This window comes from Equus asinus, chromosome 6 (assembly GCF_041296235.1).
Source record: "Equus asinus isolate D_3611 breed Donkey chromosome 6, EquAss-T2T_v2, whole genome shotgun sequence".
Lineage (NCBI taxonomy): Eukaryota > Metazoa > Chordata > Mammalia > Perissodactyla > Equidae > Equus > Equus asinus.
In genome coordinates, this window is record NC_091795.1 from 82,348,172 (window position 1) to 82,364,028 (window position 15,857).

Sequence of the window (15,857 nt, forward strand, 5' to 3'; positions counted from 1 at the left end):
CACACACCATTATAATCTTATGGGACCACCATCATATATATGTTCCATTGTTGACCAAAACCTTGCTATGTGGTGTGTGACTGTATACATATACCCACACAATGGAATATTAGCCATAAAAAAGAATGAAATCTTGTCATTTTTGACAACATGGATGGACCCAGAGGGTATTAAGCCAAGTGAAATAAGACACAGAAAAGACAATTACTGTATGATTTAACTTAAATATGGAATCTAAAAAACAAAACAAACAAAACAAATTCATTTGTAAAAGCAAATAATAATAGCTTTCAATTAAACTTGCCTTCTCTATCACGACAAATGATAAAGAAATCAAATTCTGTAGGATTCTGAAAAACCAAGCATACAAAACCCACCAAACAACAACAATAAGTGCTGATGGGAAAGTAATCACATAATTCCCGTCATTTTTGAAATCAGGAAGTTGTTCAAAGAAGATTATCTAAATCAGTCCCATTGCTCTGCTCCATATATTAATTCCTCAATCCTATTTTGTTTCAGAAATCTAACCTAGATAAATTGTATTTAAGACTCAAAGAAAACTTACATGGCTGTCTACCATCAACACTGAATATTATAAGATAGATAGTTTGACTCAGTAACAAGATACAGTATCTCATTTTACTAGTCTTGATGAGAAAAAATGATAAGAAAATAAATTGGGGGGCCAGCCCAGTGGTGTAGTGGTTAAGTTCGTGCACTCCGCTTTGGTGGCTCAGGGTTCACAGGTTTGGATCCCAACTGCGGACCAGCACACCGCTCATCAAATCAAGCCATGCTGTGGCAGCATCCCACATACAAAAGAGAGGAAGACTGGAACAGATATTAGCTCAGGGCCAATCTTCCTCATCAAAGAAAAAAAAAAGAAAGAAAAGAAAAGAAATAGGATAAAATATTTTCAAAATAAAATAAGATTCATGTTACTAAGTTCGGTGACTAGTAAAAAAACCCCAAACGAACAAATCAAACTTTGATTCAATTAAAATTTTTGTCTGCATAGGCTGTATGCTTAAAAGAAGTTGTTTGTTTTTTGTTTTTAAAGACTGGCACCTGAGCTAACAACTGTTGCCAATCTTTTTTTTTTTTTCTTTTTATCCCCAAATCTTCCCAGTACATAGTTGTATACTTTCAGTTGTGGATCCTTCTAGTTGTGGCATGTGGGATGCCGCCTCAAAGTGGCCTAATAAGTGGTGCCATGTCCACGCCCAGGATCCGAACTGTCAAAACCCTGGGCTGCTGAAGCGGAGCGCACAAACTTAACCAGTTGGCCACGGGGCTGGCCCCAGAAGTTGTTTTTTATTCTAAAAGTCACTTCAACCTTTTAGGACTTCCTTTAGAAACAGACTTCTATAAAAAATTCGAGGACTTGCTGGAATGTTTTAAGAAATATACAAGTTCTCTCTCTCTGTGCAGGAAATAAACCTACTATTTTTGGTCATGCTTGTGTCCCTATCACAAACATGAGTAAGTATGGATATATGTAACACAAGATAGGCACAGTCATCTTTAAAGGGAAGCATCAACGCGCCTACCAGTCCCTGTGTTGGAGTGAGGCAGCTCAAGTAGGGGAAGAAAACAAGGCCTTAGGGATCCCTGATCAAGTTATTAAGGTTTTTTATCATCTTTGCAAAGAGCTCAACATCATTATTTTCTCCATTTAAAATCTTGTTAAAAAAAAAACCTTTATATCCCCATTAGCCACACTGATCCTAGCAAAAAAATATATTATTAAAAAACTTAAAAATTACCACACATGAAGTAGAAAGCATTACCTAGCCCTGAGAGTGGCTTCTGCACATTCTACTCTTCTAACAGTTGATTCAGTATCTAGTGATTCTGATGTTCACAGTTAATTTTCTTCAGTTGTTGGTAAAGAGGTTTCTGGTTTTATGTTGCATTTGGCTGTAACTATGCACAGCAGTTATAATATTTTATTTTTCTAAATATGATGTAGACAAAGAACCAATTTCTCTAATATAAAAAAAACTCCTATAAATCAATAAGATAAAAACTGAACAATCCAACAGATAAATGGTCAGAGAATATGAACAGGTCACATAAAATCACTGGAAAATGATCAACCTAATTCACAATAAAAGAAATACAGATTAAAACTACATTGAGGGGCTAGCCCTGTGGCCCAAGTGGTTAAGTTCGCGTGCTCTGCTTTGGCAGCCCAGGGTCTCACCAGTTTAAATCCTGGGCACGGACCTAGCAACACTCATCAAGCTATGCTGAGGTGGTGTCCAACGTGCCACAACTAGAAGGAGCCACAACTAAAATATACAACTATGTGCTGGGAGGCTTTGGGGAGAAGAAAGAAAAAAAACCACCTAAATTGAGATAATTAAGAAAATAAAATCATCAGATTGGCAAAGATGAGAAGGTGCATAATTCACCATATTGGAAAGGATGTGGAGAACGAGGAATATTACCAGATAGCATGTTAACTGGTATAATATCTAAGAAGGGCCATTTGGCACAATCTATCTACCCTTGGACCCAGCAACTCTATTCAGAACTTAGAGTTTAGACATAGTCTCATATGTGGTAAATTATCTCTACATAAGATTATTTACTACAGCTTTGTAATAGCAAAAGATGCCTACCAATAGGCACAACACACTAAACGCAACCTCAAAAACAGAGAAATTAAAATGTAGTACATTTCTAACAAAATTCTTTAAACCACTCGGTCACACTGCATGAGTGTGTGTGAGCATGTAAACAGCATGTTTTGAAAGCAGGCAGACTGAGATTTAAATCCTGGTCCTGCATATACTAAGTGGATAACTTCGGGCAAGTTTTTGTCTGTGTGGTTTTTTCCTTTTCATTCTCTGGACCTTAGTTTTCTCATATGTAAACAGACCTAAGGAAATTTTCTGGTTCAATGTGATAAATTTATATTTATCACCCATATTTTATTCTCCCTCCAAAGTTATCACTGAAATAACAAAAGAAAGAAAAACAGGAAAATAAATCTACAGCTGAAGGAAGGGCAAAAGAAATATCACGCCAGCTAAGTAGAACAATGAAGAATTTCTGAAAGATAAAACAGATGGAAACAAACTGATGGTGAAACTTCAACTAAACCAGAAAGCTTACAACAGGACAAAGAAGATTTTCTAAAAAGGGGAATTTGCCCAGATGAACACCAGAACAACTCCGAGCTCAGTGGTCACTCGAGCGAGTAATGGAACAGGCCACGGGCCACTGCTGGGATAATTAAAAGACAACTGAACAGCTGCCACCAGACCTGCTCTGAGTGCAGCTGACTCTGGCGCCTGCCCATGGGATTAAAGTGGTGAGTACAGGACTCAAAGTGGGAGCCCTGCCCAGGGAATCTCCCAAAGTGGGTGCTAGGGCTGCCATGAGGGATTTCCTCATCACCAACTCCAACTCCCTCACAACAACATCTGAGACACAGCTTCTATAATCAGAACCTACACTCACTGCCAGAGCAAAAGAGTTTCTCACCTTAGCTAAAGAAACACACTAGCTACCGAGATTTTTTACTCTAGGCCTTTTTCAGTATATACAGACAGACAGACCAAATTCACCAAACACTCAAGAAAAGTCAACAGCAGGAAAGAGAGCAAATTTTACAAAGAAAGTAACTGTGAAGAAGAAAGGATTATTACAGAAAATGGATGAGCCTTAAAATAAGTAATATAAATTTATCATCACACAGATTAGTAAGTCTATCATATCCACAAAACATAATAGACTTCTCTGAAAAAGAACAATTTTTATCTAGAAATTAGAAACATGATAGTACAATTAAAAGAACTGAATACATGGACTAATGTGCAGAACAGATATGGTTGAAAATTCAGTTTTGATGTGGAAAATCTGAGCCAGAGATTCTCTCAGAATATAGTGCAGAAGGGCAAGGAAAAGTAAAGTATGAGAGAAAAGATAAGTGCCACAGCAGAAAGATCCAGAAGTTCTAACTTGTGTATCTCAGGTGGTGAAAAATGATGATGATAACTAAAGTGTCCTGTGCAACACATTTGTATTTGACACAGTTCAGCTTACAATTGAAGACTAAAGTAAGGAAAGATGCCTGATTTTCCTGGTTGGGCTCAGCTTAAGACATGGAATCAGCCATTCGAGAATGGACTCTGGTTCTAGTAAGAAGTAGTGGTGGACAGCGCAGAGGTTAGAGGGGGCAGAGAATTAGAGACCATTCTTCTCTTCTCTTTATTTTCGCTATCATATTTTTGTCCCCCTTTCTTTTTCCTTTTCTAATCCTTTATTCTCTTTCCTTTCTCCTGCCTAGCTTGTTTCCTTAGCCTTATGCCTCTTCAAATCTTTTTTCTTTCTTGTCTATATGGAAACATTGTAGGCTGGCTGTCTGCACCTATCATCCTCCCCTCATTTACCTCAATATATTCCCCTATCTATGCTTTTAGCCTTCGCCAACACTACAGCACAAGGTTTAACAGATTTTGGCCTATTTACATACTTTTATATACAGAGCTACATTCAGGGGAGGAAATCTCAAGAGAGCAAAAAGAGCTATTTGCCTCAAGACAGGAAAAACACTCCATGTTCACAGACTTGTAGAGCTTGAAGACACTTTCTATTTTTATTAACTTTAATTTTTATCAAATTAAAACATATATATAATTTTAAAAGTTAGAACCAAAAGGTCCCTTATGAATAAAAGCAGTTTCCTGGCTTATCTCTTCCTATCCTTTGGTTATTCCCTTTTCAAGAGGCAACCATTTTCAACTTGTGTAGCTGTTTTCTTAGTGATTTGCCTATTTATTTCTAAAGATGCATATGCTGCGGCTTCTTGAGACCTCAGTTTTAGGTTACTGACTTCCCATCATGATAAACGAGGTCCCAGTTCTCCCACACCCACCCTCTTACTACCTCTTACTTACTATCACAGTTCTTTATCAAATAACAAGTTAATATTTAGATTCTTATGGTTACACAAATATTACTCACTAAGTCATAGTGAGCACTATGTTCAGACCTTCTTTCTTGTACCCTCCTTTTTTTTTTCTGGAGTTAACAATTGTCTTATTTTTCTCATTTGCCTGCTTTTCCAGGGGAATTTTTCAGATGCTTCAACATTTTGACATAAATTTATTAGTAATATTTCCTATAAACTCAAGAAGATCAGCTTCATTTCTCCCCTGCAGGCCTCCTTTCCAGAGGAGTCAGGGCCCCTGTTACAATCTGCATGATTGTTCCCTAATCTTGTTGATCAGCTATCATTCTTGGACTTCCTTTCAGATCCTCTGTTTCCCCTGGACCTTCTATCTTCCTCTTTTTTGGTTTTCTCCCTGTTTGCAGAAGTACGCTCTTTAGGACATTCACCAGAAAAGAGGAATATACCTTGCACCATACTCAATGCTTCTTATATCTGAAAATGTCTTTATTCCACCTTCACAACACTAGAAATTTGGATGCCTAATTATAGGTTAGAAATTACTCATCTCAAATATTTCTACAGTAAATTTTATTGATGCATAATTTACATATAATAATACGCACCAATTTTAAGTGCATAGTTTAATAAATTTTGACAAAGGTATAAACCTATAACCTTCCACCTCAATAAAGAAAATAGAACATTTCTATCACATCTAAAATTCCTTCAAGCTCTCTGTTTGCCAGTCTTCTCTACCTCACCCCAGTACTGGCAGTCAATGATGGACTTTTTTCACTCAGCATATTTTTGAGAATAATTCATGCTATATGTCAGTAGTTCGTTTCTTTTCATTGCTGAGCAGTATTTCACTTTATAAATAAACCATTTCCTTGTTGATGGACATTTAGATTGTTTCCAGTTTGGGGCTATCATGAATAAAGCTGCTGACTATTTTTGGTCAAGTCTTCAATGGGTACATGCTTCCATTTCTCTTCATTAAATACCTATGAGTTGGATTGCTGGGTCACATGGTAAATGCATGTTTAAATTATGAGCAACTGCTGACCAATTTTCCAAATTTGCTTTGCCATTTTACATTCCCACCAGCAATGCAGAAGTTCAGGTTGCTCCACATCTTTGCCATCATTTGGTATTGTCAGATTTTTAAATTTGGGGTATTTCAATGGATGTGTTGTAGTATTGCATTATAGTTTTAATTTGCATTTCCTTGACGATTAATGATGCTGAACATCTTTTCATGTGCTTATTGGCTATTTTCATACTTTCTTTTATGAAGTGTCTGTTAAAATCCCTTGCCCATTTTCCAGATTGGGCTGATTCCTCTATTATTAACATCTTGCATCAGCCCGGTACATTTGTTAGAACTGATGAGTTAACACTGATACATTTTCATTAACTAAAGTCCATAATTTACATCAGGGTTCACTCTTTGTGCTGTACATTTTATGGGTTTGGACAAATGTATAGTAATATATATCCACCACTAAAGTATCACACAGAATAGTTTCACTGCTCTAAAAATCACTTTTGCTCCACCTGTTCATCTTTCCTTCTGGCAACCACTGACAATAAATCCCTGGCAACCACTATCTTTTTAATGTCTCCATAGTTCTGCCTTTTCCAGAATGTCATTTAGCTGGAATCATAAAGTATGTAGCCTTTTCAGATTGGCTTCTTTCACTTAGCAATATGCATTAAAGCTTCCTCCAGGTCTTTTCATGGCTTGATAGCTTCCAAGTTTTGGCAATTATGATTCACTGTATGCAATTCACACCTCCTCTCTGAAAGCTTTTAGAATCTTTATCTCTGATGTTCTAGAATTATATGATGATAAGCTTTGGTACAGGTCTTTTGTGTGTGTGTGTTGGGTACTTGAACCATTTTAATCTGGAGAATTATGTCCTTCAGTTCTAGAAAATTCTTATATTTTTTGTTTGAAAATATCTTCTCTTCAGTTTTTTTCTCCCTTCTCATCGTTTGTTTCTAGAATTCTTATCAATCATTTTTGGCCCTCCTAGATTGATCTGAACTTTCACTTCCTCACCTTCTATTTGTCTTTTGGTCTATTTGTTCTTTCTGAAAGCTTTTCTCAGCTTTATCTTCTACCAATTTTCTTGAAATTTTAAAATTTTGGATATCTAATTTCAAACAGTTCTTTCTTGTTCTTTGTCCCTTTTTTCATCCCATGTTATTCATGGATAAAATATCTTTTCAAAAATTTTAATAGTTGTTTTTAGTCCACGCACTCATTGTACAGTTCCATTGCGGTTTCTTTTGCTCTCTTTCAAGTTGCAGACTTCTCTCAAAGTGGTGATGATCTTTGGCTGTGTCTGTTCAGTGCTCTAAAATGCTAACTGGGAGTAATGAGTGTGAAGCTTGTGTTTTCTGGTAGCCTTCATTGTTGGATGATTAGATGGCAGGATGACCTTTGCACATCAGAAAGCTTCCCTTTCATACCCATAACCAGACAGCTTTCTGGCCATTTAATGTCTCCTGAGATAACTCCCATGTTGAATGAGAAAGGGGACAGGATCAAACCAATCAACAAGCAGACTTTCATTTTATCACCTTTCAGCCTTGCACCTTATTTCTTTACCTAACTGTGCCTGATATCCTAGAGTCTGGAGCCTCTCAGTTTCAAATTCGAAGAGACTTCTGAAGTCATTTCATCTAATTCTTATTTTACAGATAAAGAGAATGAGGCTCAGAAAATTCATTTGCTTTAGGTAACACTGTTAATAAATGGAGAATATGAGACTTGAACGTAGGTTCCTGCTCTAATCTAGTGTTCCGGTCAGCTGAAAAACTGCTTCCAAAAATGTCAGAGATGACTCAAGATTTTTCTTTCTGGCTGCCTGGAAATCCTGGTAAGTCTTCAGGAATTGTGTATGACAGCTAAAAGCTGCAGTAAGACTGAAATAAATGAATTCCACATCTGCTCCCATCTTCTGACTTAGGTTAGGAACCCAGGCAAATTTTGAAAGTGAACTGGTTAGTTTCCTTTAGTTTCATAGTCACACAATAGAATTATCACCACTGTTTTTTTCAGCTTCAAAATTTGATGGTTAAAAAAATCTTGACAGGCCTACCTTCATGAATTTGAAGTATTATACTATGAAAAGTGTCTCCTGATCAGGAGAATGCTAACCTGGGATAGAGCACCAGTAACCTATTTTAACACAGATGTCTCCTAAACAGTGCTCCAAGGAAAACGCATTCTTTGGGGTAACCTGTATTACCTGAGAAAAGGAATTCTATAATCAAGAAAGTTTGGTAAATGCTGGGTTAAAGAAATCTAAACTGGTTTCTTTAACACAGGACTTCTTAAAACCTTTAATATGCACTATAGAACTTCTATAGGAGAATGGTGTATGTGCCCTGTAGTATTTTCCCAGTGTATTTCAGCACAACATCCTTTTTTTCCAATTCATAGGACTAGTGCTCAAGGAAGACAGTTTGGGAAACATAATCTGACCCAATATTATATTTCTGAAAGTCCTGTTATGGAATGTTTTGGATAAGAACACAAAATTACTCTCCTTAATATCAACTGCTTGCCTTGATGCTAATTATAAAAAGGCAGGGGTTATACTATAATCTAAAATATACACAATGAGCAAAATTCATATGTTTAAAAGTAACTGTATGTTATTTATAGTAGCATTAATGAAAAGAAAGATCTTTCACTCTCAACAAACAAAATGTCTGTGCACTAATGGTGAGAGACAAAGCCCTAACCCACATTATCATAAAACATTTAAAGTGAAGTTTTCTCCCCAACACATACTATTCAGCCTTGAAGTGGTGGGTCTGGCAGTGGTGGACTGAAGTGAAGCTGGCAGGATCTCTGACTTGATGGGTACACTGGTGACCGCACCATCCATCCTCTCTGTCTCACATAAGCCTGGTAACTGTGCTGCCTTCTCCAGCGTGGGCAGTAACTGATCAAACTGGTCAAGGTCAGCTGTAAACTAAGAACAGAAACCAAAGTTAGAGGAAATATATTCTACACTTTCACCTGAAACAATGTAGGAAAAAAGTTTTCTTTTAAACTCCATGAATTAAGTGTGATCAAGAGAGAATGAGGAAGGAAGAAATAATCAGAAAGATTGAGGCCTCATTGAAATTACATGACCTAACACTGGAAAAAAGTTTGGATGCTTATGATATTAATATACTGCAGGATATAAGATAAAATACAGTATTTATCTACTACATCTTGGTATAAAATACATGCACTGGAAAAAGACTGGACTGGAAGGAAGTGTCAAGAGTACTGTGTTATGATGATGGCATCATGGTTAATTTTTTTCTGTCATATTTTTCAAAATTTTGTAAAATGACTTACTTTATGATGGAATTAAAAAGAAATTTACACTGACAATTTTAAGTTTGGGAAACTTTCTTACAAACAGTGTATCTGCTTCAAAGATCCCAGACAGGTCGCTTTCTACTTAAGGAAAACATATCTTCTAGAATAGATAGAAAATTCCTACATCTGTCTCAAGTTATACAGAAGAAAAAACTGGCTTTTATTTCACAAGATGATTCTACTATGATTACTTTAAGATAATTCATCAACATAAAATGTCTACTTGTTTGGGTTTTGTTATTTAACTCAACTAAAATCTATGTTTCTAGACTGTACAAATAGAATTATATATATGTATTTTTTAAAAGTCTGGCTTCTTTCACTTAACATTACATTTCTGAAGTTCAGACATCTTGTTGCATGTAGCAATAGTTCATTTGTTCTCATTGCTGAATAGTATCCCATTGTATGAATATGTTACAATATATTTATCTTTTCTACTGTGATGGATTTGGGGATGCTTCCAGTTTTTGGCTAATACAAATAAAGCTATTATGAACATTTTTGAACATGTCTTTTGTTGCACATGTGCAAAAAGTACTAACCATAAAGGAAAAAATTGACAAACTGGACTACATTAAAATGAAGAACTTAATTTCATCAACAAACACCATTAAGAGAAAGAAAAGGCAAGGCACAGCATAGAGAAGATAGCTGCAAACATATAACCAATAAAGGACTCATCCAAATTATGTAAAGAACTCTTATCGGTTAATAAGAAAAAGACAACGTATTGGGAAAATGGACAAGACATTTGAATAGGCAATTCACAAAAGAAGATATCCAAATGACCAATAAACATTTATCAGGGAAATGCAAATTAAAACTGTGAGACACCACTACACACACTCTAGAATGGATAAAATTTAAAAGACTGACAATACCAAGTATTAGCAAGGACAGAACAACTAGAAAGAATTCTCACACAGTAGGAAAACTGACATTATCTACTAAAGATGAACATATACATATCTTATGATCCTGCAATTCTCAGGGGCCTGCAAAACTCAGAAGAAATGCACATACATGTGCACCAAAACAGATGTACCAGGATTGTACACAATGGCATTACTGTATAAAGCTGTTACTTTTAAAGTTAATTTTAGACTGAGAATTTTCATATAATTACTATTTAGAGCTGTTTTTCAGGTTAAAACATGGATATTAGTTTGGTTGTACCAAGAAACACGAAATACAGTGTAATCCTAAAGGAGCAGACACGTAACAAAATAACCAAAATAGTCTTATTCTAAACAGCAAACAGAGACAATACGGAGCACCATGAGAGCAAGAGGAAGGAAATGTATAAACAGGGCTACTGGGAAGGCTTTTACAGAGATGATTTCTAAACTGGTTTGTGAAGGATGAGTCGAAGTTCAGACACAGAAAGGAGAGCAAGGTAGAAGATGCTTAGAAGAGACATGACTTATCCTAGGAATAGCAAGGACTTCCATGTGCCTAGAATGCAGTATACCTGAAGGAAGAGGGAGACTTCTTTGAGATGAGGGCAGAAAATAAGGTTGCTTCAAGACCAAGGGACCTATGCATACTAAGTGTGAATCCTGTTTCACAATGGGAGAGTTTTATTGATAAGCTTCTTTGTAAATACATTTTCAACTATTTCATGGTCTATATTCTGTCTGAATAATTTGTAAGCTCCCAGAGGGGAGGGACGTATTTTCTGTCTTTCTTAAATTCCTTCAGAGTCCACAGCAATCATTCAACAAATGAAGCTGCCTGTTAATTTTCACCCGACCCCCACCTCAGCCTAAGCATAGAGGTTCCTAATTCATAACAATTTATGTAAAGGTTTATTTATATTTACTTCTGTTTCAGGGTGTGCTATACACCCACTACCCAGAATACTCCAAGTTCCTATTCGATGGGGGTTGAGTGTGCTGAGAATTAGACGAGAAGGAAAACAGCCTTACAAAATGCTTCAAATGAAATTAAATAGCAAAGCAAGCCAGACCAGGCAGGCTTGTCCAACCCCTCCCATTTCTCTCCCATTTCATTTACATCAGAGGTTCCCAAACTTAGGTACACTTCAGAGTTCTCTGGGGAGTTTCTTCAAAATACAGATTTCTGGGTTCTATTCTCAGAGAGCTGGATTCAATAGGGGGAGTTGGAAGGAAGGGGCTGGCAAGGTATTTTTAAAAATCTCCAGAGATGTGAACTCTGATTTTATAGAAAGAAAGAAACATCTACTTTCTTAGAATGCCGTCTTAACACTGTACCCTTCCAAATTTCCAAAGAGATCTTTCGAGGGCATCTTATGATTTTTCAACCATTGATACTAACTTTTAATAGATGCTCAATGTATAGGACAAAATATGGTCTGATTCCAAACCCTGGTCTATGGTTGAAATAAGATAACTGGAAAGGAAAAAATAACTAGGTATGTTCATTCTGTGAAGTAAGAAACTACCTACCTGGCTCTGGGCCTCCAGTTTTATCTCCTCAGGAGCAGGTTTGGTCATTGGGGTTGGGTTTGTGTTACAAGGATCCATCTGTTCTTTCTTTTCCACTTTCACCTTTACATCATCCAGGCTCAGGTTTGGAGTTGATCTTAAATCTTTCTCATCTTTATCTAAAAGGTAGCGCAGAAGCTGATGGTCTTTTGATTCTTTTTTCTTTGAAGCATCCAGTTCTACTTTTATACTGGAGTTCCCTTGTACCTGTCCAGTCACTGACACAGAAGTAGATGCACTGTCCTTTTTATCAGGCTCCACAGACAAAGTGGTGATATCCGAGGGGCTACCCTCCTGTAAGAGCCGGTGTAAAATTTTGTGCCGCTCTGTCAGTGAGCTATGAGAGGAGGGGCAAGAACCGCTTGAAGAGTTAGCAGAGGCAGAGCTGGAAGTGCCTGTGCAAGACAGTACCTCTTTGCAACTTGTGTCTATATCAGCATGCCGTAACTGCTGCTCTGCAGTTGTTGTCAAAAGCTGCACTAGTTTATGACTGGTTTGAGAGTACTTATTGTCTCCATCTGAGAGTCTGTCATTGTTATGGAGAAGCCCAGAATCCAGAGGTTTGCCATCACTAGAGCTGTTATCAGACTGAATCATTTCATTTAAAATGGATGCAATCTCTTTGTTATCTTTGGACTCAGTTTTTGCTGGTTGTATATTTAATCTGCTGGGTGAATTCTGTGAGCTCATCTGCCGGAGGACTGGAGAAGTGGCAGAGAAGCCAACAGAGTTATTGGGTCCTTCATTCATACTCTGTAAAGATGTTACTGGGATGTTTGAATAAGATCGGTTACTACTATTACACGTAGTACTTGTCATGCCAACGGGGGAGCTTAATGTTGGAATATTAGGAGGAAATGAATTGTTTGGCATCCTGGGCCTTGTTGCCAATCCAGAACTAACTTGTCTCCTTGGAGACATGAACTGTGCAAGGGATATTCCTGTACCTTCCATAGAAGAATTACTGAGGTTTAAAGAGGGATTAGTGCTCTGGGAATTGCCCTGTCCCTGGTTTAAGGCAACACTGGCTACAATTGGATTTCCAGGTGAGCATCCAAAATTCCCTTGACTGTTGCTAGAATTACTATGACTGCTGCTATGAAGGTCTGAGCTCTGTTGGCGGTTTACTCTGGCGGATACCATGTTGCTGTTGGATGGTGGCAATGTGGAAGTACGGGCCACACCATGAGCTGGAGAGATACTAGGAGTGACGGAGGGGTTTACTCGGGGAATTGACATTCCAGAACTAGTGTCATCTTGAGGAGAAAGACCACTGTGTTCCCTGGGGAGGGGGAAAGACATTATTATTCAAACATCTTTATTGGTTCCCATTAAAATATTTTTTATTATGCATATTATAACATAAGACCATTAACTTCATTAATATTGCAAGCTATCAAGTAAAGAGCTTTTGTATGACTTTAAATTAAGGAAAAACAGTGGACTGTTACTACTATTGTGAAATAATAGCGCCATTTCATAGTAAATAGTGCTTATGGCCCAGTGAATGTGATAACAGTTTGAGTTATCTGGGAAAGAAATCTTTCTTAGTCTTGGAAAAAAATCCAACATATGTACTTTTAAACTTTTCTAAGTTTAATACAAGTAATTAACATTACAATAATACTTTCGTTTGAAAGAGAAACTTCCCAAATCTCTATTTACAAATATTTACTCATGACTCCCTCGTTACAGCTTTTAAGTATTTCAACTCCAAAGAGGAAGACTGGGTAAGGAAAATACTGTGTCACTGATGTAAAAATTAAAAAGGGTGATATGTAGACATAGCAGATGTTTTGAAAGAGGAATCACAATATGAAAAAAGAACTGTGCTAATTCCACTCACAAGCATAAATTAAACTAAAATTAGAAAAAAACAGAATACTGCATTCAGATTTTCATCAAGTTCTTTACTCAAATCCATAATTATGACAACAGAATTGTGACTGGTATTACCATGTTCCAATAAGTAAATATATCAAATGAGGAAAGGATGAAGTGAGGGGAAAAGTCTTTGTTTTTGTTTAATGCTAAATTTTAAACAGTTGTAAATGTAGGGTTTTGAATAATTCATAGGATAAAAAAATAGTTCCACAAATTTACCACATATATCAGTGTAAAACATATTTAGAGAGAGAACAAATTAGAGGAAATGACATCCAAAAATCTCAAGTTGATAGTTTAATGATTTGTAGTTTGAGAAACTGTCAACTTGAACTCAGGAGCCATCAAATTTACCCTAATGAAAATAAAGCATTTTAAAAAATAAAGACAATAATGCTTCCAAAGTTTGGAATCTTTTATAAGACCATAAGTTCATATACGGAAAGCTGGAAATTTTTAGCTATCTTTTTGGTTTTTACCCCTAAAACACACATTTTCAGCCTCACCTTTCCTGTCTCCCTTTTAACAACAAAGCTACTGTTAGGCGACAAAACTATAAAACCCAGTATGGATATACTGATTATATATTCATCGTACTAGGTTAATGCCTAATTTGGAATTTTTGTTTTCTAGCCATCAAGAGTACAAAAAAATTTTCTCTAAGAAGAGATATGTGAACTGACTTATTTCATATGAAGCTCTCCAAATAAGTACCTGTCGATGATATGAATTCCCATGATGAAAGGTTGCATGTCTGGACTTTGAGGGTAGCAAAGTTTACACTTGGTGTGGGCGCTAAGCATTGTCCCATCATTCAATATGAATCTATAGGATGGGCTGGAGGCAGTGCCACGAGTCATCACTGTTTCAAACAAAAGAGAAACCTAGTTAAAATTCTGACACTTGTACTTTGGGCAAAGGAGAGTTACCAAGCCTTATTTATACCTAGAACCTCATTTTAAATGCCTGCTCAGACTCAAAATAAGGAATAGTTCAGACAAAGCAGATATCTGAGGGGGAAAAAATGATTCTGGTTGAAAAACACAATCTGACGACAAGCTTTAATTTAGTCCTACTTGAATGGGTGCCTCCTCACTATAACGATTAGGAAGAAACCCCAAACCAGGGAAAAAAAATCAATCTTAATTTTTCCCCATAATGTGGCAGCTCTTCACAGTGGATTTATTGTTATTAAATAACTTATTACTTATTAAGTATCCACTAAAAGTACCAGGAAGTAACCTTCTCCCCTCTCACTTTCAGTATTATCTCTAATAAGTTTTTTTTCTTTTACTAGCTGGTTTATAAATAACAGCTTCATTGAGATATAATTCACATACCATAAAATTCACCTTCTAAGTTTTGATTAGTTGGCAGAGTTCCTTAACTAAAATTCAAATTTAACTTTTCACTTAGGAATGTGAATCACTAAGGTCCTGCTTGACAAACTATTATATTCATATATATGTATTATTTTTGATGTTTGAATTTAGTTTAGTAAGCAAATTAAGATAAAGCCAAGGATTACAAATGGAAGAAAAACTAGGTCACGGCAGCCAAATCATTATATAAAAAACATAATTTACTTTTGTCTTCAAGCTTTATTAACAGCAGACAAAATTGCAACCATACTGGTATTTATTAAATACATAAAGTCTACACCAGACTACCAAGTAAGAAAATGTCATTGCTGTCTTAATAATAGAATAGAATTCTATTTTAAGGAAAATTTAATAGGTAGATTCAGCTATACCAACGTTAAAAATCATATCCACTGAAACACAAGAATCACTACCACAAAAGACTATTATACTATAGCCTATAAAAAACGTTAGTCCTATTTTTCAAAGACATTTCAGAAAGGGCTTCAATTACATTTTAAAGACATGTGAAAAAGACTTAAAATGACTCATTAATAAATAATTTTTGAAGCTACATATTACTTTAAGTAAAGAGAAGACGTGCTATTTTGTCTTGGATATACCATATAAACTGAAGAGGGCATAATCTGTTGTAAATCTATACCATACACAAATCTGCCTAAGTACCCAAACCAGGATATAAACTAAATTAAAAGGACTAAGATTTATGTCCAACGAACCACATTCCTTACCCACCTGGCAATTTCAGCCAAATCACTGGCATATTTACCAAATATAACACATGGAGAAATTTAGTATCTGACAAGATAATAAATGAT

General features: G+C 36.2%; 1 protein-coding gene across 8 annotated transcripts in view; it reads right to left on the reverse strand.

The window, feature by feature from the left end:
• NCOA1 (nuclear receptor coactivator 1) overlaps positions 1–15,857 on the reverse strand; it is a 251,176-nt gene that overhangs the window by 39,544 nt on the left and 195,775 nt on the right. For all 8 annotated transcript variants that reach the window (XM_070512516.1, XM_044772038.2, XM_070512513.1 and 5 more), the window contains 3 exons: positions 14,372–14,519; positions 11,735–13,055; positions 8,718–8,901 (listed from right to left, as the gene is read on the reverse strand). In XM_070512516.1, coding sequence (XP_070368617.1) covers positions 8,718–8,901; positions 11,735–13,055; positions 14,372–14,519 — 1,653 coding nt within the window. The remainder of the gene's footprint in view (positions 1–8,717; positions 8,902–11,734; positions 13,056–14,371; positions 14,520–15,857) is intronic.